Raw genomic sequence first — 26,067 nt, 5'->3', positions numbered from 1 at the left:
TAAAAAAGGATTCAGATCTGCACAATTGCATTCACTAACAAGAACAACAGCAAAACCAAAACTTTAGTTTCAATTTTTTTGAAAAAATAAAACTCCTTTCCTACAAAAGTTCTTCCCAAAGACATGGTTACTTCAAGACTATATCCCAAGGGTGAATTGGAGAAAACAACGATTAAAGTATCAACAATTGCAAGGTAACTGTGAGAAAGGAGCCAAACCTGAGATAGGTTTTCTATCGCACCGCAGTTTCAATCAAGCATCCAAGGAAAACCCAAATACGAATCGTGATTTCGCCATCATCAAACCAATCCTGAAAAAAATTCTTATGGAATATCGAAATCGAGGGGTAGGTAGCAATCGGCAGATTAGAAAAAACAAAGATGAGATTTATTTTCTGCTCATTGTTTGCCCTCCAAGTACAAGGATGGATCATGGATCGGATGTGCTGTTTCGTAAAGAGCTCCTGAACAAATTAGAACAGTTTTTATTTATACGGACGGTTCTGATCGAAATATTTATACCAATGCTGTTATATAATTGCAGCGAATCAGAGAAGTATCTGACCGGAATCCGAATTCTGCCCCGATTCGTTCAATTTTCAAAGAAATCGGCGTCGATTACCTCCCAACTTGCGTTAATTAGGAGGTCACAAGTTTAAAGGCAACTTCAATCAAATTATTTGAATGTCGATGGCTTTTCAGCTTCACCACTATTGGGTCACAACCACATAAAACTTAGACGAAATTTTTTTGTATAATGTTTTGTATGTTGCTAAAAAAAATTTAGAGGAGTCTTATTGTCTTTGTATAAACAAAAAAACAACTTTGCCTATAGCGTTCAGACTCTTAAATAAATTATGAAAAATCTATATGAATTTAATAGCACTTTAATTTTTGGAGACGAACTATACAAGGAAATGAGTTTAGGAGAAAGTCAGCCCCATTGTAATTATCGTTTTCACTAAACTCGATCAACATGCACCTAAAGAGTCAGTTTTAGTGTAATATATACAGTTTCTAAAGCCTCGTTCGATTCGTATGTCAAAATTTCAAGTATAATTTTATATATATATATATATATATCTCTTAAATATAAATTAGGTACATTTATATTTTGTTGTTTAGTTATAAAATATAATTATTATTTTGAATAAGTTTATGTAAGAATTTACATTTGATTACTAACTATGAATAAGTATATTTATTATACTAAAAATCTTGGTTAAATGTGTATAATTTTATCACATATTTTACTTATGATAAATTTTTGTAGAGAACTTATCATGTGACTTATCTAATACAAGATTTAACTAAAATATAAATAAGTGGGTATTTAATTATAAAATATATTTAAAAAATCCTAACTTATAAATAAGTATTTCTTATATATAGATATATGCACCAACCAAACTAACACCTAAACTACTTTGTTTGTGACTGCTAACTGCGAAAAAGCAGGCGGCTCAGTCTAAAGTAAGTTCGGCGACGAGCACATAACGTTGCCGAATTCGTGATCTATAGTTGCAACTTGGGATTTATAATCCTTATATGTTGGAATATTCTTATGGTGGTCGGTCACCTTGTGAAACACATGTACGATTTTAAAAATGTTATGGTTCTAATCTTTTCTATCTATCTCGTGTCTGTGTGTCTGTATATATATATATACATCCCTCCATCTAATTAAACCATGAATCTTGAATGCTAACTATCACTGAGATGATACTTTTGTACGTGGAATTAAAGGCAATTATGGAGCTTGAGAATTACAAGTAGGTATAAGATCTTTTTTCAGGTAAAAGGGTACATCCATTTATTCACTGGAATAATAATAATAACAACAACAACAACAACAACAACAACAAGAAAAGAAAAAAAAAGATAACATCTTATTGAGTTCTGATACACAAATTTTGACAACACCAACACTACATACATGCATAAATTAAACCAACGTGAAGATTGAATTCATTATTCAACCATATATATCTGAACGCCAAAATCACCAACAAAAGAGGACAGTTACCGTATGCAACCTTGTAAAGGACTTAATGATGATAATCATTAGCTATTTATAACTGCACACTTCTTTCTTATCTCTCCCATGGATCCAGTCTTCACCTCAATCGCCCCCATCTTCTGCATGGACTGAGCAAAGACCTGAAAGAAGGTGGCAGGAGGTCCGTTTAATATGTTGATAATGGCAGACTTAGCGGCGGGGTTGGTAATGAGGGCGGCGTCGGAACTGAACAGTCCTCTCCTCTTGACAAGATTCCTGTAATAGTCCAGGTCGAAAGTCCTGAAGCTCCCCGGGTCCATTTCGACGAGCGTCGTGTTGTCTGTCAAGGTCTTGCATTTGTTCATCTTCAAGTTTGCGGCGTATTCGCTGTCCAACGATGGGTCCTGGTCACCTTTTCCGGTGAAATTGTATAGGCGGGAGGAGAAGAAGTTGCAGTGAGCAACCCCAATTGTGTGAGCCCCTGCAGAGATATGCATCAAAGAATTATTCAAAAAAAAAAAGAAAAAAAAAACAGAGGTTATACAGAACTTCATCAGTCGAAGAATAATCTTGATATCTTACCAGACAACCAAATTAGATCTGCTACATTGAGCCCTTTGCTGGCAAAAGATTTCTGAAGCGCGCTGAAATTGAATTGCGGCGCTGGAATCTGCTTCGAAGCTTCTGATTTTTTCGATATCACGCCGTCTCTGCGCCCGGTCGGCACGCTCCAGAAGGGTCCTCCCTAAGATCAATTGGAGTAAAGGATATAAAGAATTCATTCGGCCTAATTTCTTGTTGTAAAAATTGAAGTTTGAATTGCTTACGATGACGCCAACTGCATCTCTTGCAACTAATGCAAGGATATCTGCACATGAAACTACTCCTGGGCATTCCTCTTCCAACAAACTCTTCAACTTGTCTATGAGGTCGAATCCGCGAAGCGTCTGATTCGGAACAGCTTCCTTCTCAGACTCGTTGTTACTCGTGGAATTAATGAGGACAGAACCATCACAGCCCTGGAATTACAATGACACAAATCTACTCAATTTGGAACAAAGCAGAGGACTAGTCACATTTAGAAGCAAAAATAATAAATATATGTATATTATGTATATAGACATGCATTACCCTCACAAAACAATCATGGAAGTGCATTCTAAGGAATGCAGCAGCCAAGGTTGGTGCATTGGGGATATGCTCCTTGACAAAGCCTGCGATGAGTTTCTCTGCTTTTGGACAGCTCTCTTCATAGAAACCCAGTTTGAGATTTGCTTGCACACAACCCAAGAGACACAATGCAACACATATCATCAAAACCACAGTGCTCACCCTCCTCATCATTCCTAATTAAAGCTTCAAACCACAAACCTCATAAAGAAAAGACTCCCACCCTTCTTTCTCTTTCTCTCTCTCTTACTCTTCCTCTTTCCCCTCCTCTTTATTTATATATCCTTTTGAGAGCCCCAAGTACCTATCAAGCATGTAACTTATGACCCTTCTCTCTGAACTTTTTCCCTTGACCACCTATCTGAGAGCCCAGTTTACCGATGAAATGGACAGCTATGTGATGGAGCATCTACCCATAAATTTATGCATTAGGTAACAGACCATGGTAATAATTATTGAGGTTAGCTATTCCAGCTCTCAAGTAGACATATTAATGGAAGTCTTTGGAACCAATCTTTTGATGTGGGGTTCTCCTTGCTACATAAAGATATCAAATCTTATCATTATCTCACCAGCTCTCTCTCTCTCTCTCTCTCTACTCATCTTTGTGTCTGTGAGGACTGCTAGCATCCCTACAACTCCATGGCCATCACTTGAGTCACTAGAGAATAATGCTTTCCCAATTCCAGCTGGCTCTAAGTAATTTGTTGTTCTTGTCGATATGTTTCTCCCTTCCAATAATGGACACGTACTACTTGGCCACATGCATGTAGGAAAGCACAAGGATCCATACATGGTCATCTTTTTAGAGTTGATAAAAAGAACGAACGAAGGGCATCAATACAACACGATCGGCTAACTGCTTAAAAACTCGAGTAATTTTTTCTTGTTACCACACTAATTTGAAAGTTAATCCGACAGGTCCCAGGGAAGTTGGATATAAATAAGACTAAAACAGAGCTCGTATTGCGTAATAAACTAATAATTGAGATGGCGGGCTGCTCTGTAGCACATGGTTTGCTAGGGTTAAATTTGAGAATCTCAGGCTAGCTAAGTAATGCACGAAAGAACAAGAGAGCAATGGATGCACGTTTCTCCTCTGCTCTCACATTGAAACCAGCAAGATGCAGTATAATATCTTAAGCACCCTTTACATGTATTATATTATTATTATTATTTTGGGGTGGGGGGGGGGGGGGGGGGGGAACATTTATAGGTTAAAATCTTAGTAATTTAGCAATCTACTCATACATAACAAGAGTAAAGATATTTTATAGCCAATTTGATGAAATTTTAATGGTTAGTTAGATTTAAGAAAAATACATATAAATAAGAGATTTTGAAAAATATATACAAAGCATATTAGGTAGAATAGACAGTGGTCTTAGTACTTTGTTCTATTTTTAATTAAATTATGTCACACTCACCGACAGCTAACTTCTTTATTATATAATCTTATGATTCTCATCTATGCTTAAGATAGTAGTAGAACTCCATACAAAATTAGAGCCCTTTCTCAAAGTAAAAAGACCAAAAAGGATATCTTTGTTAGCACCCAGCATTGTACTTCTACCAAATTTCCTCAACCCGCATAGTGATAATAAGTTGTTAACAGAGCAAAACAATGACATATGAATGGGATACAAGATAAAGAGATTATTTCTACTTTCAAGCTTTTTTTTTTTTTTTTTTTTTTTTGTGGGGTATATTCTTTCCTTATGTCTGTCTACTTCCTATCAGAATCCCAGGCAACTTTTTTTTTTCTTTTTTGTGTTGCAAGGGGTATTATTGCCATGTTAAGAAAATTGCCCCTGGTCCTTCTAAAGTAAAGAGAATGGTCAATTCTGACAGGTAGGATATCAATTTTCTTCAAGCCTTTGTACATTGCAACTGGAGGAAGCCAATGAGAGAGGAGTTGAACTTTATCATAGGAGCCACCAATATTATTAAAAGGCAATGGGAAGATTACTGCAGATGATATGCCAAGGCCAAACTAACCAGACAAAAGTGCTTCGCTCACTCTGCCTTTCAATTTGTACAAAATAGTTAAACCTCTAAAGTGGTTCTCACTTTCTAGGTGCCTGTGACACCCAGCTGCTCTGAAATTGAGGGTAATTATTGAATATTTCGACGGCTAAATTACTACTGGTGGAGTTGCTGAGGTATTCACCAAATTATATTGCATAGAATAAGACCATGAGTGATGTGTTTGAGGCAGTGATTAGCTACCTAATTTGGGATTCAGACACTGCAGGATTGACTCACAGGCTGTTTATACACTAGAAGTAGAACAATGGTTTAAAGAGTTAGATGTAACTAAATCTATTAGTTAGGAGTTAAGAGGACCCATTTAGATTGCACCTTCCTAATCCTCTGTCACTTGGGACAGGCAGTATCACGAGTAGGATGTTCCAGGGTCAGCTACTTTTGTCTCTTTAGCATTATTTCTGTGACGAGATTTGAAGCAAAAAAATTAGGTGATGGTTGTAGTATTAAGATGTTAATTATGTCTTCTTACCAATGTGTAAGTACATACGAAAATCAAATTTGACGTGACTCAGAAAAACTCACCGAAGTCCTAAGTTGAACTTTCTCGTGTGTGTGTGCGTAAATAATTGATTGACTGCAACTACTAGATGGAGAATCTTGATATTGATAATAATTAGTTAGATTGAGATGGCAGTGATAAGAAAAGTAAAGTTAAATGCCCATCTCATGACCCTTGCGTGATGTCTGTCTTTCTGAGTAGGTTGCCATGTTGCTATCTATCCTTTTCATTCTCCACACCTTCATAATGTACTAACGATAACATATATTAGGGGACAAAACTCCTCCCTTGTCGCTCCATTCGGACCATAGATCTTATAATCTATTTCTACGACTTTATAATCTCATATCTTCTTGCTATTTTGTAACATCTATATATATATATATATATATAATCCTCGTTTCTTTTTCTTAAAATTTCTTGAAAACAATTGATTGGGATTTTAGTAAGCAAACAACTGCACGCAAAGAATCTATAGTAGAAGTCAAGAAGAAGACTAATATGAATGAGGAATAGCAGCTGTAGAGTTATTGGACCGGGAAATTTACACATAAGTCCTCTCATTATCCAAATGCCAGAGGGAAACGTGCAAAATTGCCCAAGTCGTTGGGTCCTCCAATTGGCATCGCCGCTAAATGAATTCGGCACTGGATATGTAAAGGTTTGCCGATATCAAGGCTACTTCTCTGACGCAGCTTCGGGTCGAGAAACTGTGCCCGGTCAAAGGCTCAAAGCTGGAGAGGCAGTTTCAGATGGCTACTGAGAGGGAGTTAAAAGTGGAATATTTACGTTACGAAGTCTATCCAAACAACAAACAAACACCTGGCTATGCATTGCATGCCACTCTTCTTTTGGATTCTTTTACGCAAGCCACTCCTTCAGCACGTTACTACTACATGAATGAGATTTCTTAAAACAGCCCTTCTTCTCCCTCTCGTACGCACTTATGGACGTTACCTTTGAGACATCCAAAGGAAGGCTCTTCACCATAGAGATCGGCTACTTTGACACAGTCCATGAGATCAAGGAGAAGATCCACAAGTACGAGGGCTACCCGGTCTCCTCCCAGAAGCTAATCTTCAACGGACGAGAGTTGTCCGACGACGGGAACACCGAGCATTACGATATTCTTCAAGGCTCCCACATCCATCTCGCCGTCAATGAGCCGGCAGAGGTCGAGCATCGTGTGAAAGAAGAAGACTCGTCGACGCCGGTTAACGTCGTCGTGTTAATCTCAGTATCAAAGCGGCGCTTGTCGCTAGACGTAGATGCGGAGGAGACGGTGGGCCGGTTGAAAGAGAGGATCTTCGACGCGGAGGGCATTCCCGTGAACCGGCTTGTTCTTTTCTACGGTAGCATTGAAATGCAGGATCATAGAACGTTAGCTGACTACGGAGTCAGCGAACGAATAGAAGTGAGTGTAGTTGTGAGGCCACTTGTGTCGACACCAACTTCTTTATCCAAGAAACTAAAGGTGATGGTGGTGCCAAAGTGCAGTACTAAGAAAATACCAGTGGAGGTGAATGCATCGGATAATGTGGGTGAATTGAGGAAGGAGTTGCAGAAATTACAAGGGCAACTAGATTTCGATCTGCCGACTGAAGGATTCTTCTTCATCTACAAACAGAATGTTATGGATGACGATCGATCGTTTAGATGGCACGACGTGCGACAAGGTGACACAATCGAGATCTTCAATGGCAGTGTGACTGGCGGATCATAGATCGTTGAGGGCTCTTTTGATGTTCTCCTTTCTAGTTCTTGTTCCTGTTCTGGTCTTTAACATTAAGCAGTTAAACTCTCGTCTGTTTTACCAGGAGTAAAACATCAAATTTATCGAGCAGAGGAAGAAAAGTAATCTTATGACACAGAAAACAAATTTGATCAGGGTGACTTAATTTAACTAATTAAAAGATGGCCAAATTGGCAGTTTCACATCGGGATTCATCAATCCATCTTGAATGGAAGTTTACAGATGGTGAGAGGTATCATAATGTGACCTTACAATATATCTTCTAATAAAAGTGCCTTGTTCCTATTGCAGTCAGAGGGGCCATTACAGAAGAGAGCTGAAATATTGATCTCAAAATATAGGGAGGGTTTTGAATGATATCTTTCTCTCTTCGCTGGTCCTCTAGAGGCAAAATATGTTGCTCTGACTGAGCTGCAGAAGTTAGCAAAAACCCTCAGGACATGAATTCCGCTGGTACGCTCCTCTTGATCCGTTCTGCTTATAAAATGCTTATGTCTGATGGGCGACTCTTTTGAACCCTCTTAATGGCTAAGATACAATGTATCTGCAACATTTCAATTTGTGATAAAGACGTGACTGACGAGTAAAGTAAAAGAATAAGGAAATATATAAATGATTACTACTGTAAAGATAAGTTAATTCTTTACAGCAAGTTTGAAGTTCAGTAAGGAAAATTTTCATTATTAGTCCCACATTATATCTACTGCCATCACACAAACCTTTTCGGTGTAGTACTTATCCAGCATCAGCAGCAACAATATGCAAAAACAGTACTGTTTGATCCTAAAGTCTCATCTTGGTACCTTCTATGCTCTGAAGGGAAATGGAGTTCAATAAGGGGCGGTACAAGAACAGCAAAATGCTACATGAACAAATAATAGGGGCAGAAGAACCACAAACCTTGATCCAAGAGCAGTATGATGAGAAATGTAATAGTTCTTTAGCAATGATTTGGGAGGTGCACATCAAAAGGATATGTCCTGCCCTGGAATCACATTTGCCCGACAACATCGCTGTCCAGTCAGATATGCTACATCTGGCATCTCTCTGCTGTAACTTTTGGATAGTCAAACCCATGTCTTAGCCTAGTCAAATAACACTGCTGCTGAATCCACCATCCTTCTTCTAGATCTTTGGATCCGCAAATTCCATATCTTGGCCTTGTCAGATAATGCTGTATCCAGCATCTTTTTTTGTAGAATTTTGGATCATCAAAGTCCGAATCTTCCATGCTTCATCCCAGAAACCTGCTGCTGCATATATATTTGCAAGGACTATGTAGTTTACAGATCTTCCAGGATCTAGACTAAAAAGATGTCCAGCAGCAACTTTTCCTAGCGAATCATAACCGTATGTTCTACACGCCCCAAGCATTGCACCCCAAAGTGATGTATTGGTTTGGACATCCATTTTGCATACCAACTTGTAGGCTTCTTCTAACATACCTCCACGAGCAAGAAGATCAACAACACAAGAATAATGCTCTGCTCTTGGATGGATTCCATACCTGCTTACCATAGAATTGAGGTATTCCATTCCCTTATTGGTTAAACCAGAGTGGCTACATGCAGCAAGAAGAGAAAGGAATGTGACATCATTTGGTTTTACTCCATCATCCTCCATCCTCACAAAGAGTGTTACAGCACTATCACCAACTCCATGCTTTCCATAGGCAGTAATAAGCGAAGTCCAAGAAATCACATTTTTATTTGGCATCTCATCAAAAGCATGATGAGCATCCTGAAGTTCTCCCGACTTACCGTACATATCAATGAGAGCATTGCCCACTGCGACATCATAGTTAGACTGGTTCTTGAAAGTGCGTGCATGAATTTGTCTTCCCAAGTTTAAGGAAGCTACATTGGCACATTTGTTGAGTACAGAGCATAAAATGACATTATCTATCCTCATATTTGTGCGGTTTATCGTACAAAAGAGTTCCATAGCTTTCTTGCTGCAGTCCCTTTCCATTGAATACCCATTGATCAATGCAGTGGATGAAATCAGGTCTGGTTCACGCATAGAGTAATATAACATACTTGCATTCCGCATGCTCCTACATTTTGCATATGCATCTATTAGTGAGCCAGCTACAACAGATTCAGCCCCATAACCCAACTTCAAAATGAAAGCAAGAACAAGATCCACATGCACAAGGGCTTTACTTGTACCACAGGCCCTCAAAATACTTGCAAAGGTGAAATGGTCAGGTGGTGGACCTGTTTATGTTGTGATATCAGGAAGTAAGAAAAGTAAACAGAACTTGATGTTTGGAAAAAATATGAGTTGACAGAAAGCAAGTGATGCAAAGAACAGGGTTCAAGCATAGGATTATAGTGCCTAAATAAAATCTAAATAGATGCTATAGAACGTAATTTTCCATCCAGCCGCAAGAGAAAAATATTGAAAGTAATATCAATGAATTCTATGTTAGGTTCGGGTCAAATATCTTAAGAGAAGACATGTTACAGATAGATATTTATCAGAGCCGGACAGTAATTATCTTTTTTTTTTCTGACTAATTGGACAGTAAGCATCTCAACATCATTAAACTAGAAGATCCAAATTCATACCTTCTTTCAGCATCAAGCAAAACAAGCCAAACGCATCATTGCCAAGCCCGCGTATCGCACAACCCCCAATCAATGAATTCCACGACACTACATCTCTCCTCTCCATCCTCCTAAACAAGCACCAAGCGTCCTCAAATGACCCACATTTCAAATGCATATCCATGAGAGCACTCTGTACAAACAAATCTTCAGCAAATCTGCTCTTCACCACACACCCGTGAATCTGGTCGCCACTCTTAATGCAACCCACGCCAGTACACGCCCTCAAAATGCTCCCATACGTGAATTGGTTCGCCTTGAAACCTGACAGATGCATTAAAGAGAACATTTTTAGTGCTTCCTCCGGGTAGCCGTTTTGAGAATACCCAGAAATCATTGCGGTCCACGACACAAGAGTCCTCCTGGGCATTTCGTCAAATATTCGCCGAGCAGTACTAACATCTCCAGCTTTGGAGTAAAAGATCACAAATTTGGTACTCAAATGCAAATCCAGCTGATACCTAAGTGCCAAAAGATGGTCGTGGAGAGATCTTCCGTGCTCTTCCATACCATAATCGATGCAGAGCTGAAGAATTGTCGAATAAGTGGAAGAGGGTGAAGGAGCGGAGTCGGTACGGAGGGATTGAAGAGCTTCCCTTAATCTGCCGAGCTTGCACAAGGCCAGAATTGACGAGTCATGATTCGATTGATGGAAGAATTCAGAGAAGTGAGCAATGGATTTTGTCCAGAGTTTGTTCATTGTCTATTGATGAGTATGTAAACCGGACAGACAAAAAGAAAAAAGAGAGTAGAATTTAGAAGCAAGCAACGGGAATTAAAACTGTGCGGAGAATCTTCTGAGGCAAATTTACATCTCTCTCTATATTTAAGATAAATAAAATCAATGAAGTAATAATATATTCGATTTCTATATCAAATCTATTCTTTTTCTCAGTTTGCAAAAAGGGCAGGTGTCATTTGAAAATGTGAAAGTGGATCCATAAAATAAGTTAAATATAAGGTGTATTATGCAAATTAAATCCGATCCAACCCGTCTCCACCCCTAACTCGTCCTCTCCCAGCGGAGGCCGCCTCTTGGCCGAATCCGACCCCATTCTCCATAACCCCACTTCTCCTCCTCGTCCTCTTCTTCGCCGGTGCAGAGAGGCGGGTCTTACCATCCATGCGCTCCGCAGCCGCCTGTGGCGTTGTCCCCGTTTGGCACATCGCCGTCGTTTAGCCAACCGTTTAGTCCGTTGGATAGGGGAACGGAGCAGTCTACGGCATCTGATTCTAGGTGGTGTTTGAGATTTGCTTTATAGTTTGAATCTTCTATTACAGTGCTACTTTCTCTGTGTTTACCATGACACTACTAAGTTGATATACGAGCTACCTAAGAATTTTGGTGATAATAATATCAAATTAATAGCAACTTGTAGGCATTGTAATTTCTTTGTATCATTGGAGAAGATATAGAGAAGTACCTAAATGAGTATTAGACTTTCTATTTAGACAATCAATTAGCAGATATTTCAAGTTGTGGTAGGATCTGCAGAATTCACGAGGGCAGGATAACAAGGATAGGCATAACAATTCTCCCTAGATTTATCTTCTTATCACACAAATCATTTTTAAGAGCTGCATAGGATTCATAATGGAGTAATTTGAGGAGTAAATGCACTTTTGAGTTGTGTAGCTCTTTTTAGATAAACATCGCAAAGTATGATATGCAAGCTTGTCTTTTTGTTAGTTTGAGTCTTATGATGTATTGGCTGTTGTTTGACTCCCTGTGTAATTGCTAGCTATTGAAAAATCAAAGTGGATTTTGTGATTTAATTGATTATTGTCCTCGTCTTTTCTACATTGTGATTAATCCTCATGCATTTCAGTAATTCCTAATTATGTTCCTCAGCACAGCATATGTTAAAATCCTTATGGTATCTCTTGGACTCTGTTGACTGTTTGAATCTGTTAAAATCTGATCCCGTATCTAATTTGTATTCGTATTTGGAGCAAAAAATATGAATCCGAATATGGATTGAGCGCTATCCAATCCATTTCACCTCTACACGCCATCCAAGCTTGTCTGGATAAGCATTCCGAACTGGACTTGATATCTCCCCAAAGGGTGAACAAGGAATCCTGTATCGTACTTAAAAATCCTATCTATCGGAATAACCCTCTTCTCCTCCCATCCATTCCAAAATCGTTTTTCTTTTCCTCTGAGCTCTGCGACTGCAGGAAATCCCCATTTGTTTATGTAGATCAAATCAGATCCGGCTCCGAAGACCAACAGTAAGAAATTAGATGACTACCTATTGTTTGTTTTCTTGGCTTTTCTTTAAATTTTTCTTAGATTCATTTAGAGTTACTTGCGACATTGTTGTTAACCTTATCAAGTATTAGTTCAATTCTATCCAAATAGTGTGCCTCTATGGTTCTATCTTGGGTTTATCCAAGAATTTGAGTATGTTTCCATTCTAAAGGCTTGGTCGGAGATAAAGATTGTTCCTTTATTTTGTTGGTTGCACTTTGTTTCTCTTAGTTGCTATTAAAAGCATCTATACCCCAACCATTGGAATCCAAGAATTTCCAGAGAATTGTCGCCATTCAAAAATTTGTCATGTTTTGCAACAATTGCTTATAATTTATGGCTTCTTCACCAATTGGCAGAGATTAGTATGTTTTTATTGGAATAGGGCAAGATGTAAGGGAGTTTACTGTAATCTTAGCTTCTTAGGGCCAGTTTAACATTAACAGTCATCATTTGCAAGTAAGTTTGTCTCCTTTGAGAACAGCAGTTAAGATGTTTGTTGGATTGTCTGTGAGGCTTGCATATCTTGAATTAGAGTCTGACTTATCATTATGCACGTTGAGCTTATCTCCATTATCTTAACAATCTTGGTCATTTCTCATTCTTATAGTGAAGTCCCCTGTGAATTTAGACATTCTTATGACTCCAATTATCCCTTCAGTATTATATTGCAAAAATCTTAACTTTGCATCAATTTTTGTGGTCAAGCTCAGATGGCTCTCCGGCAGAAATTTCAGCATTATTTCTGGGAAGAAATGACGTGGTCTGTAACACATATGAGATATTACAGTTCAAGAATAGATTGGAACAAGCTTCGGCCTATGATTCTGAAAAGAATAAAAAACAGAGCAAACGACTATCCTGTGAGGAACATGATCCCTGTGGCAGAGGATGTCCTTAGGGCTAGAGAACTTTTGACAAAAGGTGTTTCTGTGTTGCTCAAATTTATTCCAGTAAAATCGTGCAAGTAAGTTCCATGCAGTATACAGAGCATGCTGACTTTTTGAATTTTCTGTTCATTTTAAATGTAAGTAATCTGGATGGTACCTTAACCTTTAAGTCTGGACATAAGTAAGAACTACAACACTATAATTTAGGTAAAAATGTAATTGAAATAAAGATATCAAAGTCGTACCAACATAGAGAGGAGATGCAAGGTCATAATTATAGGTGATGATATCAATTGTCCAGGTTTGTGATTGTGATATAGATGCTGTTCTCTAACTGTTTCTATTGGTCATTCATTCTCCAGGTTTTGTCCTGAAGTTTACATTGGTGCAATGGGGCATCAGCTGAAAACCTGCACTGGTTTCAAGCGCATCGTCAAGGACCGTCAACATAGATGGATCCAAGGCCAGGTGAATGACATCCTTGTACCAGTCGAGGCCTTCCACCTCCAAAACATGTTCCAGGATGTAATAAAACATGATCAGAGGTTTGACTTTGATCGTGTTCCTGCTGTTGTTGAGCTGTGCCATCAAGCGGGTGTGGAAATCCCTGATGAAGTTCTACTCAGGAACTACCCAGTACTGGAAACTGGTGAAGTCAATGGTCCTGATACAGCTGCTTTGTCGCCGGAAAAGCTTCACTCAATAGCTCAGAGGACATTAGAGGCCTGGGAGAGTCTCAGGTTGGGAGTGAAAAAGTTATTGATGGTTTATCCAGCCAAGGTCTGTGAACATTGCTCGGAAGTTCATATTGGTCTGTCTGGACACAAGGCAAGGAACTGTGGGGTGTTCAAATTTGAGGGTTGGCGGGGTTCTCATATGTGGAAAAAGGCAGAAGTGGATGACCTAGTGCCTTCAAAGGTGGTTTGGCATCGACGGCCTCATGATCCACCTGTGCTTGTGGATGGTGGAAGAGGATTTTATGGTCATGCACCTGCTGTTGTGGAACTGTGCATGCAGGCAGGTGCTAGAGTTCCTGTCAAATACTTCTGTATGATGAAGGTGCATGGCTTAGCACCCTCATTGCAACAGCAGTAAGCTTGACCTTGAAAATACAAGTGTGAGATATGATGAAATTCAATACATTTAGCAGATGTCAGTCGGAACCATTGAAGTGTAAGACTTGAAAAGCATTGCACTCTCTGGATATTAAGAAGCCAATCTGGGATTTAGGCTTAGTGAGACAACAATTTATGTTTGAGGCATTTGCCCTAATCAGCTCAACAGCTTGGGCAAGAGCTCATCAATGAAAGCTTCTGCGTTGTTTTTTTTAATTTTTGTACAGTTATATTCTTATTATACATCCTTAACAAAGATTTGTGTACCCTGCTTTTTAAAGTCACCATGCGCATTTGGTTTGGTATTTGTTTCTTGAAAAAGCATTTCCACTGTTCTTTTGCTTTCCTTGGTGGAAATCCAGTAGTGCAATTGCTTTGATAGAGGTGGGAAATACAAGAAGCAGCAACATTGTCTTTCTAAGTTTTCTTATTGGGAAAAACTAAAATCTGAGACTACACTTGATTGCTCCAAGTTTTTGCCTGAAGATTGAATAACCCCATACAGTCTGTGAGCCTGCAATTGACAGTGTGATGAAATTCTTTGAGAGAACTGCCTGATGGCATCAATATGATTTCATTAGTTTTATATAAATGCAATTTGCATAAACGAAGCTATTTAACGCTAATTAGTCTGAAGTGCAAAGTGCATTTGGCTAACTATGAAAGAATTCAGAAATAATTCATCAGTGGTAGGCTTTCCACTGGTTGTATCACTTCTTCATCTTCTGGATTTAATGGGTAACAGTTTCTTGAATTGATACGCTTTGATGTACACTTTTCAGCTTATATGATCAGATTTATTTTGTCTTTCTTTCTCAGCAGTCAGACTGTATGAGCAGCCGAGAGCAATGCAGGGACTAACAATACCAATTTTAGGTGCAGATCCATTTGCGGAGGCCAATGCTGATGACTCCGGACTCCGGTACTGGAGCAGAAGTACATAAAGTACCCAAAGGACCATAAATTCTAAGGCTGTCCAAATTAAATGACCTCTCTATTGTACATTTAATAGCAAAGGCTAGTGATGCAGAAATTTAAATGTGAAGAGCCGAAGTAAATAAGCAGTAATTCCTACAAGACAATAGTAGTTTCCTCAGCGAGGATGAAACTTGGTACATCTTGCCCTTCTTGGACCAAAGGCTTCAGGTGATCGAGCTAAACTCTAGTGCATCTATTACTGCCCAGAAACTATCATACGGACCAATATTGTTTGCTTTATCTATCGTTGTGATGTCATAATCGAAATAGTACATAGGTTGTCATTTATCCTGTTCTAAATAAAAGCCAGCAAAGAAAAAGGACTAGATTTTGTGAACACACATCAGCAGCTTATCTAAACGTGGCTCCGACCATCAGATATCTTTATATTTCTCTAATCCAGTCGTGTTCTCTTGAAATGATTAGCTGTACTTCTAGACTATACCAATATCAAGGCAGAGTATAAGCAAGTGGGTTGCATCCAAAAATATTTTTATATATCTAATATTAGTGACAGGGCAACACCAACTATTTCTACATAATATTAATGACATCCTAACTCTTAAAAGAAACATATTGCTCTTATCAGTTATGTGAACCATGGAGGAATTTTAATCATCAATACTTATGTAATTAAGCTTAATGATTGGAGAAAACTGTTATTTTTAATGATTAGTTTTCTTTTGGCAATCCAGTTTTGCATTTGTCTGATGATAGCTTTATATTTGTGCTTCAGATATTCACATTGCAGGGGCACTGGACCCTCTAAAACAACTGTCTGGCTTAATAAACATTTGTATCCAAGGCCAAGTGTTGATGTTCAGTTGGAGCCATCAACCTTCCTATCTTCCTGCTGGATTGACTACAGATTAAAACTTCGACATCCACCTTAATGATGATGACAACTCAAAATGTCAGATATATTTTTATAGTTTCATCAGTTGGCAGATGATGTATGCGTGTCTATCTCTTCTGCCATGCACTCTATGTTCATGAACTTGTTGCAGACAAGCTTACCTCCTCATTTCATGGTAATTATATATCCAGCTTCAATGTTTCTTCTCCACTAAGCTCTTTTCTAGAAACATAACGAGGTAAAAATGAATTGCTTACAAGTTCCCATTACTTTTGGACATTCTTTTTCCGGGCTCAAGGATCAGCTTTCATATGCAAGTTTATTATTTTATAGATTTAGGCAAGTATTGAGCCGAGCCTGGAATTTGGACATTGTGGCACATAGCTCATATATACAACTGAGCTTGATCACCTTGTCTTCGGCTTGGCTCAAGCGGGCTTGTTTGCATTCCCAGTAAAGCCACATCTTTATCACAGGTACACATACAAATAAATGCATAGCATAGACTGACCTCTTCTTCACAGAACCTCTTCTGCCACCTCTCTCTCTCTCTCTCTCTCTCTCTCTCTCTCTCTCTCTCTCTCTCTCTCTCTCTCTCTCTTATATATAAACCAGGCTACTTTTCCTTCTCCAAAGTCCTCTGTTGTAGAGGATGGCTGAGGGTAGAGTTGGTTTCTTTTGCCAATAGGGATAGGGAGTTGTTGGTTGGGATCAGGATTCTTTTGAATATCTTTGTCCTCTGCAGCTAAGGATACTTCCGACAACTCCACTGAGGTATACCTCCCATTGCTTTCCAATATAAGCTATGTTCTTGAAGGATTATGAACCCTTAAAATCTTTTCATCTTTATATATGGCTGATAAAATTTTGTTGGTCTTTCTTCTCATAGCAGACCAAAATTAGATTGTCCTCTTGTGTTCACTCCTTGTGGAATTAGAGGCATCATCCAATGGCAACCAAGATGAAAGGGATCGTGAAGGGGTTCAAGTTTATCTCTCAGATATTTGGTAATACTCCCAAATGGTTTGTCTCAAGATCTCATGCTAATTAAAGATGCATTTGTTTTCCTTTTTCACTCATTTTTTTTCTGGTTTTTGTCTTGCAGTGTACAAGGAGCATGAGATGGAAATTGGGTACCCAACAGATGTCAGACATGTGGCACACATTGGCTGGGATAGCCCTGGGAGTTCTCCTAGTTGGGTAAGCATGACATTGCTTGATAGCTTTCTCAAGTGTAATGATTTATGATTCTTTAGTTCTTCTATTGTTTTCATGGATTAGATAGGTTTATGCATGCTAATTTCATTACACCAAAATATTCTCAGTCACATACTTTGCTCTACAGATGAATGAATTCAAGTCATCGTCAGAATATTCATCCTCCCTCAGTAATTTTGGGCAGTCCAGAGAGACATCCTGGGCTTCTCAAGGTAACTAGTCTCTTATCTATCTCTCCATGAATTGATATCCAACTAAGCTATTAGATTACATGTGGTCATAATGGATTAGCAATTGCCTCATATCATTACGTGCATCTTTTGTGAGTTTCTTGCAAACATATATGATCTAAAGGAAGAGTTGATAAAAGAATTCTCCAACTAGTCATGCATGGAACCCCAAAAATGTCACTTTTGTTTTGTTGGTCATAAATGTGGCCACCAATGGAAAATTGTTGTTACCTACAGCTCATATACTAACTAGTCTGTGACGTTCTGAACAAAAAGATCCTTGAAATTTATCTAGTCTAAGACTCTCAAGCAAATAGATAATACATTACCAATAAAAAGAGTGAATGCTTGTATATGCTTCAGAGATAGCATGTCTATATTTTACTTCATTTTTTCCATTCTACCTAAACTAATGAAGAAATAGACCCCACTTTGTTGCCTCCACATTTGTCTTGGCAAATCTAGGATTACAACAAATTATTTTTCTAGTAGATGAATACTATAACTCTGCAAATTTTTCTGAATAAGAAATTAGGCCAATTAAAAATTTGGAGATCCAGCTTGAGCATGGTGTCACTTAGACCAGAAAGGAACAGGTCAAAATTAAATAATCCCAGGGAACAGCTTCCAGCCCAAAAGATCAAAAGAATAAGAAACAAAAAGAATTTCTTGACCTAGTCTGAGTGGTCAAGAAGGGTATTGGATTAATGCCATCCACATCGGAATTTGTGATTGCATTAATCTATTATTTTGTGCAGTTAGCTAAAGATTGAGATATATTATTCTAGATTGATGGGTCCACTCTAGTATTTAATGTTATCATGGGAGGGTGTTAGATTTTGGTTAATGATATGTCCTTATTAAATTATGAAATGGATTGTGTCTCCAATCATTGCATATTAGCCCACATTATTCCTTGGTAAACTCTTGAAAGAACTCAAACCTACCTTCCTGAACTGATAAAGAAAAATGAAATGTAAGGATGTCTGGAAGGCCAAATGTGTGAACTTTTCATAGTGTTCAATATACGCATTCTAAGCTAAGTTTACATTCTCTTTGTTTTTTATTGTTTTGAATAACTTTTACTTTCTTGTTTCACAGATTTTGATCAACCTAGAGATATATCACCTTATGGAATTTTCTCAGAAAGCCCTTATCAAGAGGCATCTCCTCGCCCTGACATACCGAAAGCCCCCAAAAAGACCAAACGAAAAAAATCAAAGGCTGCATCTTCTCCAACATCATCATCAAGGTCATCGAGGTCAAGAGCTTCATTTGCCACTGCAGTTGAAGATGCCAATGATTTGCAAACCGAGTATCGGATTGTCTAAGAATGTTATGTTTTAAATCTCATCTTCTTTAGAAGGACAAATGATTTCCTTTTACATTGTTTGAAGTTGCAAAACAAGAATATGATGTAAAAAAAAGTCAAAAGTCAGATAACTTTTACATGTATATTTTCCAAAGATTCAGCTATTGGTTCTTATTCTTTAATGAATAAAGTTTGATTCATAACTCCTCAACTTTTCGTCTTACTTTAATTGCTAGATAAGTTTGATTTGAGAGCAATCAAGCTTCAGCGTGGCACGATTTTTTTTTAAGAAGAAGCTCTGCAAATAGAACGACCTAAAACAGAAGACCAAGATAAGAACCTATTCTTCTAACCATCTTATAAAGTTCTCTGACCATTGTCTTAAGAGAATATCCTGGTTGATAGCAGCAAGACAACACTAGGCTAATTTCCTTAGTTGAGAGCAAAGAATAAAGTCTCCACAGGTATGAATGCAGAAAGCCATAGAAGCTTAATGGTCACATATGCAAGTTTTTTCATGTAAACCCTTGTGATTTTGAGTTTGGAAGTGGGTTTAACTTAATCTCTCCTATATAAAACATAAATTTGCTCTAGATGAAAAGTAATGGACAAGGTATGAATATTCCAAGAACACCAAGCAAAGGATCACACACTTTTGCAGGCCTTTTGTCTGGAAAATAAACATAAAGTGCTCAAATGCTTTGCTCTCCCTGGTAAGATATCAGCAAGGATACAGATTGTAAAGGCAACATGTTATGCCTACAAATACCTCATAGCATGGAATCATCTTCTCAAGCCTCATTCAGAAATCCTAGCTAGTTTCTCTTCACTTAAACATTTTGGGCCAATTTTTATCTTAGTGATCATGGCAAAATCCTTTGGTTTAGTGCTGCTATGCCTTGCTCTGCTGTTGGCAATGGCTGGTGCAACTCAGTTCCAGGTTGGAGGCTCAATGGGATGGGGTGTGCCAGCTGATCATTCTAATGCAATGTCATACAACCAATGGGCAGAAAAGAATCGATTCAAAATTGGAGACTCACTGTGTAAGTACGGATTCATTGTTTACTTGCATAAAAATTCCAGTTTATATAATCCATGCTACTATATAAGTAATACGACATTAATTAATTGATTAGACTCCATAATAATACTGCAGTGTTTGTCTACCCGAGTGGTAAAGATTCTGTCCTCCAAGTCGATCAAGATTCCTACAACACCTGCAACACTTCATCCTACGTCGGAAAAATATTCGACGACGGGCACACCGTGTTCACGTTGGACCGATCCGGCCCGTTCTACTTCATCAGCGGCGTCGAAGCCAATTGCTTGAGGAAAGAATCATTAGTGATCGTTGTGATGGCTGACCGGAGCAGGCGAGATTCTGTGGCTAACCAACCGAGCCTGCCGCCTTCTCCTGCTCCGGAGGCTTCTTCTTCGACGTCTCCTCCTCCATCCCCCGTTGATGATTCTTCTAATATTTCTTCCCCGCCGCCGCCGCCGCCGGGGTCTGAAGGAGTCACACCGTCAGCAGCTCCTACTGGAGAGGAAAGCTCTCCGTTCTCGCCAAGCTCTCCCACTCCAAATGGAGCTAATTTGAAGGTGGTTGGCTTCATGAGCTCACTTGGAACTTTGCTCGGATGGGTCATGCTTGTTTTGTAACTTGTAAGAGAGAGAGAGAGAGAGAGAGAGAGAGAGAGAAGAGTGCATGTATCATGTATGTGAGTGTATGTTGGGATGTGTATGGTTGAGGCCCAACGTTGTGAATAAGGTTGAATTGAATTGATCCAGTATATATGGCAAAAGTTATTTAATTTGTGTTGTATTCTTTTTTTCCTTTGCTCGGTTAATTGGTATAAATGCTTATTCTTTCGTTTCGGTTTTTAAGTTTTAACGTAGGAAAGGGATCAATTAATTAATGTGTAGTATATCGCATTTTAACAGACGAGAGAATGAGATTGAAAGATATATATATTTATTTATTTATTTTATTTTGAAGCACGTAAATGGTAATGCCAGAACTCCTTCTCTATCTGTTGGATACGGAAAGTAAATTCCGTAGTGGACCGACGAACGAGTCCAGGCGGCCCAGCCAAATACTCCAGATGTAGGAAATTTATGCATGCCACACTCTAGGGAATCACCATTCACCATCTTAGACACGGACACCGCATTGGATCAGGTCGAACCGAGCCTCCCGCCCAAAGCAAGGCCCGTCGTGGCCCATGAGAACCCTTACTTAGACCTCTTAGGCCGCCGCCGCTACAGCAAGTTCCGCCGCCACGTCGCCCGTTATCTTTCTTCATCTGTCTATCTGTTTCGCTCTCGACTGGGGGAAGAAGAGGGGAGCTAATGGAAAACCCTAGTCTGTAGTTTTGTGGTAGCTGGATTCTCTCGCCCCTTTGCTGGAGAGATCCTTTTGGGGATGGGCATGATGTTATATTGCTGGAGTCTTTCAACGGTACAAGCCCTCGGTTGCTTTGGATTCCGAAGGGTTCCGGTTGCTGGAGTTCATAATAGATTGAAGATGCACTGTTTCTTCGGCTTCCACAGAGAAGGACAACCTTGGTCGATATGGTCCACTGATGTAAGCATAAAGCTTGTATATGTTTCATTTTTGGTTGATTTCCTGTAAAGTTGTATACCTCGGTGCAAAATTGTTCTTTCACGATTAGCAGCATTTTATCGTAACATTTTCGATGATGTCACTTGAATGATAAAGTAGAGTTATTGCCAAAGATTATTAATGAAGGCCTTTAATCTTTGTTGAAGGAGAAGAATCTAACTTGTATTAGTAATTATTGTATCTTGTCTGAACGCTTATCAAGTGGATGTGTCATACCATTATCAGATTCCTTGTTGAATAGATCTTGTAGAAGTTAGAAAACTTTCTAGCAAGTAACAAGATTGCAGGGGAAGAATTCTTTAATCTTTGTCTGCATACTTTATTTTGTGTAGGATATTAATAGATTGTGATATCCATACTTCACCTTGTTTAGATGAATCAATATTATCAGCATAGTATCATCAAGGGCTAATTAGCACCTGTATGCATTTCCAGTCTCATGATTAAGATGATCCCTACTCTTTTACCATCTTCAGTCACGCCATACCTATAACTGTTGAGAAGCAATCTGAAGTAATAAAAGGTTAACTGTTGATAGTGTAAGCTGCAATATTAGTTGCAGCATTAGAGATAAATTGGTTGCATAAATTGAAGAAAGTATGTTATGATTTTGAAAATAGCTCATGTTAGCCACAAGTCATTTGGCATGATATGTAGTTTCTCATTTTTTTTCCTGCTATGTATCATTTCCATGGACTCTTTTCTAGTTGAGGAGGCTTCATTAAGTATTTTTTCCTGGTTAACTTGGATTTCTGCCCTGTTGTTAGATCTCTTTATTGAGAAGGCAAGAATCATTGATATGCATTATCACCTTCTGCAATCTTGACAAATCTGTGAACTTTTACTTTTTATATAAATATTAAGTGATGCCTATCCATGATGCCATTTTGTTTGTATTACCTTGTATTCTTGCAGTTAAACATTAGAGTAGAAGATATCCTCTCAATGATATTTGTGTATTGGTTACAAGAAATTACTGAAGAGAGGGGGCTCTACTTCTGTAATTGCATTAAAGCCATTATATTGAATACATAGATGAGATACGTACTAATAATACTACAGTAAGACACATGATGTCAGTGGGTATTACTACAGTAAAACAACTTGGTGGTTGCTTTGCTGGGTGATCTGCATGCCATTCATTCATCCCTGCTGGCAAGATTCTTGCATGATTGGGTCCAGGCACTTCATGGGCCCGACCAATTAATTTGGGCGCTGAGGTACTGAACACTTAAATGGGCTCAGTATCTGATTTACATTTATAAGTACTGAAATTTTCTTCAAGTTATATTCCTCTATTCAATTGGCAAATAGATGGTCTATTTGAAGTGTAATGATATTTTCTTTTCTGTTCTAGTTATGAAGACAAGGTACTCTATCAAAGTAATAGGCTTTGGAAAGATTACAGACAACAGCAACAATGGGGACAACAAGAACAAAAGAAATACCAGCTAAGCACTCTGTTCCAACTACTTGGGATCCACTGTGTGCTTCATTTTTCTTTCTTACGCGCTGTCCCGGGTGATGCTCTCGATAATATTTTTCTCTTAAAGCTAACTTTGCTCATAATATTCTTCTTAAGGCTAGAAACCAAATGTTTAAGTATCTTTTGTTTCCTGGTTATATTTTCATGTACCTTTGGGTGGACTGTCTTCTGGAAACCAAAATGAGGTACTGAATGCAGAAAATTATTTCTGACGCACCGAGAAATACAATTTAGGGTTGTTTGGCTTCATGTATTTAGAACAATTAGTTTTGGCCTATGAATCTTATGAAATATATTTTTCCAAGAACTAAGATAGGGCTCATATACAGCATCTCAACATCCATTTTAATTAAATGGATGTCAAAACATATTGTTTCAACTTTAAATGTATAGAAGACTTGTGTTTACGTTGGTTTCTCGTTTAAGATGCTGCATCTTAAGCACATAAAACAAAGCAACCCTTAAATGGTTAAATTATTCATAAAAAGTTGTTACTTGGTTAAGGATATTGACACGCTTACACTCTTAATTTGTCTTGCAGGTCATTAAATGCTGCACAAGGTCTTGAGGGACCATGGTGTCAAATGGTCCAACACTATGAAGCAGCTGACCTCTTTCCCGAGGCTGGGTATTTGGCACTGTTACTACTCCAGAACCAATTGACCTCACTCTCTCCATGGGGAAATGGTGCACAGTTCATGCTTTCATACAAGCACCCTCCTTCCATAAATGCGCAAGTTATTTCACATCTATATACTATCTATCTCCATTTCTTTTTGACTCTCCAACTTCGCCTTCGAGCTCATTTGGGGGCAGGAGATACCATCCATGAACCATATACTTAACTTTTTTCTTTGGACAAAAAGGCTATAGAGTTTGATTGAAATTTAAAAAGTGCCAGTCTCCCACCGAGATTAACCCACAAACAAATCAGATAACCTGTTACATTATATGTTGAGCCATATAATTAGTCCGTGGTAATTTATTTCAGACAGTAAAGTGTAAACGTATGAGTTGAAGTATATTTTTATCACTCTTCTTAAGATAAAAATGTGTTGCTCTGCTGGAGTGAAATTTTTATTATTTCTTTATGTGTTCACTTTACTTGGGCTTTTTTTAATAATAATAATAATAATTTCGATGGCAGATATCCTGGGTATATTCCGAATAATAAATTCACTGATAAGAACTTTCTTAATGAAAACAACAGGAAACAAGAATATTATACCTAACAAAGTGAGCATACGTAACTCAATCATACAAATGGATACGTACAAATCCAGGAAACTATTCACACTTGTTCCATTTCACGCCATACTTCTCTTTTAGACCTCGTGGAGTATTTTAAGCCTCGAACTGTTCCAATTATTCTTCTTTCCTAAGCTACTTCTACCTCTTTGATAGGATTCATTCATGTAAAAAGAGAAAGAAAAATAGGATTCTGAGCTTTCCTTGTCGAGGATATCTCACTGATTCCAAAATTAAACACCCTGTTGCTGTCTCTCTAAGGCATTGACTTTTATCCGGCCCTTTATTTCATCAACTGATCAAGATTTATTCTTTCATCGGTCAATATCTTCGAGTCCGCAATTCTTGCATGGATAATATTTTCTAAGAAACAATTTTAGCTTACAATATTTGAATGAATCTTTTGCAAGATGTAACAAAACTAGAAGAGGATTAAAATTGTCTCTGTTGTCTTCTGGATCTGGTTGTCTTATACTAAAAAGGCGTCAATTTTGGGTCTATATATATATATATATATAATTGTATCTCACATACCCCTCGTATTTGTTGCTAAATAATTATAAGAGATAGTTACGGAGAATATTCTCAATATAAACTCACTTTCTTATAAAAATATGTCTGGTCTTTATTACCAACACTTGAAGCAAAGGTTGGAAGCACTTGGAAGTGTGAAGTAAAGGAAATCTTTATATGGAATTTGATAATGATGGAGAAGAGAGTAGTGTATGTATATATGTATGATCTCAAGTTGCATGTTGGCATTTAATAAAGCATCGTGGACTATTTTGAAGAAAGCTAAAAAGGAGGAGTCCTCTGTGCCAGGACCCAAAGGAACAGGAGTCCAACCATTTAAAAATTATTAAATACAATGTTCAATGGAAGTCTTCCTCCCTTAATTACCAGGGCTAGCTCTCTTTTACTATTCTATCATTGACCATCATAAATATATGCATGCGTTAGTTAGTTAAAGCATTAATCAAAAGAGATACTTTGGACATTCCTCCTTATTTTATCTTTTAATTTCCAAAAGAAGGAAGAGTAGTAGAACTTAGCCTTAACAAGCTAGCTAGCTTTTAATTCAGAGGTGCATGCATGGTGAGATGAAGCAAGGTATTAAATTGTAAGGGAGTTGGTGTGAGACCCAAAAAGCTAGGAATGAGAGATGGGCACATTCTGAATTCTTCCATCTCTTTGTTTTCTCTAGGGCACACTGTAATAACTGCAACCTACATTGATGTTGAAGGCCATATTTATTTGGAGGAAAAAGGTTTATATCACATGAATGGAAGTGGCATATCTCTCCATCAACCCACACAATAATTTAAGGAGAGTTGTGCATGAATTCAGCCTTCATGTCATTATCAAGCTCCCATTATTGATAAACCTAGTCATCTTCTCATGTAACGACAGTAAGCTATATATATATATATATATATATATATATATATATATATATATATATATATATATATATATATATATATATATATATATATGCACTCCATATAAACCAAAAAAGAAAAAGGAAAAAGAAAAAAAGTTACATGCTCAGTTCTCCAGAAATCACCAGATGAGAGAAAGAGAGAGAGAGTTTTAGAATTATCCTAATAACAAATTCAAGATATATACTGTTTACTCAAATGAAGGAGTTATATAAAAACCCTTGTGTTTAGGAAAACCGCATGGTTGCATGAGGGCCAAATGGGAAGGTTTATATATTGCAATGCCATGTCCTTGTCTTAAGGGAAAACAGTGTGCAATGGTAGGACCTTAAGA

At 38.0% G+C, this 26,067-nt stretch overlaps 7 protein-coding genes and 1 long non-coding RNA gene across 14 annotated transcripts in view; 5 read left to right on the top strand and 3 right to left on the bottom strand.

The window, feature by feature from the left end:
- LOC140761744 (uncharacterized vacuolar membrane protein YML018C) overlaps positions 1 to 481 on the bottom strand; it is a 3,989-nt gene extending 3,508 nt beyond the window's left edge. For all 3 annotated transcript variants that reach the window (XM_073099206.1, XM_073099205.1, XM_073099204.1), the window contains exon 1: positions 219 to 481. The gene's annotated coding sequence lies outside the window, so the exon portion shown is untranslated. The remainder of the gene's footprint in view (positions 1 to 218) is intronic.
- Positions 482 to 1,868: 1,387 nt separating this feature from the next.
- On the bottom strand, positions 1,869 to 3,428 carry LOC140761789 (peroxidase 3-like). Its single transcript, XM_073099285.1, has 4 exons — positions 3,130 to 3,428; positions 2,826 to 3,017; positions 2,581 to 2,743; positions 1,869 to 2,479 (listed from the first exon to the last, which is right to left on the bottom strand). The coding sequence occupies exons 1-4, from the start codon at positions 3,340 to 3,342 to the stop codon at positions 2,064 to 2,066; spliced, it is 984 nt and encodes a 327-aa protein (XP_072955386.1). The 5' UTR covers positions 3,343 to 3,428; the 3' UTR covers positions 1,869 to 2,063.
- Positions 3,429 to 6,662: 3,234 nt separating this feature from the next.
- On the top strand, positions 6,663 to 7,495 carry LOC140761325 (polyubiquitin-like). Its single transcript, XM_073098602.1, has one exon. The coding sequence runs from the start codon at positions 6,663 to 6,665 to the stop codon at positions 7,437 to 7,439; it is 777 nt and encodes a 258-aa protein (XP_072954703.1). The 3' UTR covers positions 7,440 to 7,495.
- A 105-nt stretch (positions 7,496 to 7,600) lies between these two features.
- On the bottom strand, positions 7,601 to 10,993 carry LOC140761553 (pentatricopeptide repeat-containing protein At3g20730). The gene is made up of 4 exons (XM_073098929.1): positions 10,043 to 10,993; positions 8,370 to 9,688; positions 8,189 to 8,282; positions 7,601 to 8,013 (listed from the first exon to the last, which is right to left on the bottom strand). The coding sequence occupies exons 1-2, from the start codon at positions 10,779 to 10,781 to the stop codon at positions 8,634 to 8,636; spliced, it is 1,794 nt and encodes a 597-aa protein (XP_072955030.1). The 5' UTR covers positions 10,782 to 10,993; the 3' UTR covers positions 7,601 to 8,013; positions 8,189 to 8,282; positions 8,370 to 8,633.
- Positions 10,994 to 11,083: 90 nt separating this feature from the next.
- LOC140761554 (APO protein 4, mitochondrial) lies at positions 11,084 to 14,653 on the top strand. Of its 2 annotated transcripts, none has more exons than XM_073098931.1 (3): positions 11,084 to 11,318; positions 13,044 to 13,302; positions 13,588 to 14,653. In XM_073098931.1, the coding sequence occupies exons 2-3, from the start codon at positions 13,049 to 13,051 to the stop codon at positions 14,318 to 14,320; spliced, it is 987 nt and encodes a 328-aa protein (XP_072955032.1). In that variant the 5' UTR covers positions 11,084 to 11,318; positions 13,044 to 13,048; the 3' UTR covers positions 14,321 to 14,653. The 2 variants fall into 2 exon arrangements, with proteins under 2 accessions (XP_072955032.1, XP_072955031.1); XM_073098930.1 differs by having other exon boundaries at positions 11,086 to 11,318; positions 13,049 to 13,302; positions 13,588 to 14,652.
- A 1,656-nt stretch (positions 14,654 to 16,309) lies between these two features.
- LOC140761610 (CRIB domain-containing protein RIC10-like) lies at positions 16,310 to 19,079 on the top strand. 4 transcript variants are annotated; one of them, XM_073099022.1, is made up of 5 exons: positions 16,310 to 16,349; positions 17,067 to 17,181; positions 17,280 to 17,374; positions 17,520 to 17,604; positions 18,724 to 19,079. In XM_073099022.1, the coding sequence occupies exons 2-5, from the start codon at positions 17,124 to 17,126 to the stop codon at positions 18,951 to 18,953; spliced, it is 468 nt and encodes a 155-aa protein (XP_072955123.1). In that variant the 5' UTR covers positions 16,310 to 16,349; positions 17,067 to 17,123; the 3' UTR covers positions 18,954 to 19,079. The 4 variants fall into 4 exon arrangements, with proteins under 4 accessions (XP_072955123.1, XP_072955124.1, XP_072955121.1 ...); XM_073099023.1 differs by lacking the exon at positions 16,310 to 16,349 and adding an exon at positions 16,828 to 16,948 and having other exon boundaries at positions 18,769 to 19,079; XM_073099020.1 differs by lacking the exon at positions 16,310 to 16,349 and adding an exon at positions 16,828 to 16,948.
- A 664-nt stretch (positions 19,080 to 19,743) lies between these two features.
- Positions 19,744 to 20,756, top strand: LOC140761489 (early nodulin-like protein 9). The gene is made up of 2 exons (XM_073098840.1): positions 19,744 to 19,977; positions 20,091 to 20,756. Exons 1-2 carry the CDS (start codon positions 19,800 to 19,802, stop codon positions 20,591 to 20,593), a joined length of 681 nt encoding a protein of 226 aa, XP_072954941.1. The 5' UTR covers positions 19,744 to 19,799; the 3' UTR covers positions 20,594 to 20,756.
- Positions 20,757 to 21,139: 383 nt separating this feature from the next.
- LOC140761177 (uncharacterized) lies at positions 21,140 to 24,106 on the top strand. The gene is made up of 3 exons (XR_012104547.1): positions 21,140 to 21,518; positions 22,915 to 23,228; positions 23,585 to 24,106. It is a non-coding gene; the product is annotated as an uncharacterized lncRNA (long non-coding RNA).
- Positions 24,107 to 26,067: the final 1,961 nt, after the last annotated feature.

The sequence above is a fragment of the Typha angustifolia genome, chromosome 6, assembly GCF_048772165.1.
Source record: "Typha angustifolia cultivar Huaian chromosome 6, ASM4877216v1, whole genome shotgun sequence".
In the NCBI taxonomy this organism is placed as follows: Eukaryota; Viridiplantae; Streptophyta; class Magnoliopsida; order Poales; family Typhaceae; genus Typha; species Typha angustifolia.
This window is presented reverse-complemented; position numbering and strand designations above follow the sequence as displayed.

Bases quoted from the DNA above. Each gene is read 5' to 3' on its own strand.
- LOC140761789 (XM_073099285.1), bottom strand. From the start codon at position 3,342: ATGATGAGGAGGGTGAGCACTGTGGTTTTGATGATATGTGTTGCATTG. The intron at 3,018-3,129 runs GTAATGCATGTC...TTGTAATTCCAG, and splicing joins TCCATGATTGTTTTGTGAGG to GGCTGTGATGGTTCTGTCCT. The intron at 2,744-2,825 runs GTAAGCAATTCA...AATTGATCTTAG, and splicing joins GAGATGCAGTTGGCGTCATC to GGAGGACCCTTCTGGAGCGT.
- LOC140761325 (XM_073098602.1), top strand. From the start codon at position 6,663: ATGGACGTTACCTTTGAGACATCCAAAGGAAGGCTCTTCACCATAGAG.
- LOC140761553 (XM_073098929.1), bottom strand. From the start codon at position 10,781: ATGAACAAACTCTGGACAAAATCCATTGCTCACTTCTCTGAATTCTTC. The intron at 9,689-10,042 runs GTATGAATTTGG...CAACATAAACAG, and splicing joins TTGCTTGATGCTGAAAGAAG to GTCCACCACCTGACCATTTC.
- LOC140761554 (XM_073098931.1), top strand. From the start codon at position 13,049: ATGGCTCTCCGGCAGAAATTTCAGCATTATTTCTGGGAAGAAATGACG. The intron at 13,303-13,587 runs GTAAGTTCCATG...TTCATTCTCCAG, and splicing joins ATTCCAGTAAAATCGTGCAA to GTTTTGTCCTGAAGTTTACA.
- LOC140761610 (XM_073099022.1), top strand. From the start codon at position 17,124: ATGGCAACCAAGATGAAAGGGATCGTGAAGGGGTTCAAGTTTATCTCT. The intron at 17,182-17,279 runs GTAATACTCCCA...TTTGTCTTGCAG, and splicing joins GTTTATCTCTCAGATATTTG to TGTACAAGGAGCATGAGATG. The intron at 17,375-17,519 runs GTAAGCATGACA...TTTGCTCTACAG, and splicing joins CTGGGAGTTCTCCTAGTTGG to ATGAATGAATTCAAGTCATC.
- LOC140761489 (XM_073098840.1), top strand. From the start codon at position 19,800: ATGGCAAAATCCTTTGGTTTAGTGCTGCTATGCCTTGCTCTGCTGTTG. The intron at 19,978-20,090 runs GTAAGTACGGAT...ATAATACTGCAG, and splicing joins CAAAATTGGAGACTCACTGT to TGTTTGTCTACCCGAGTGGT.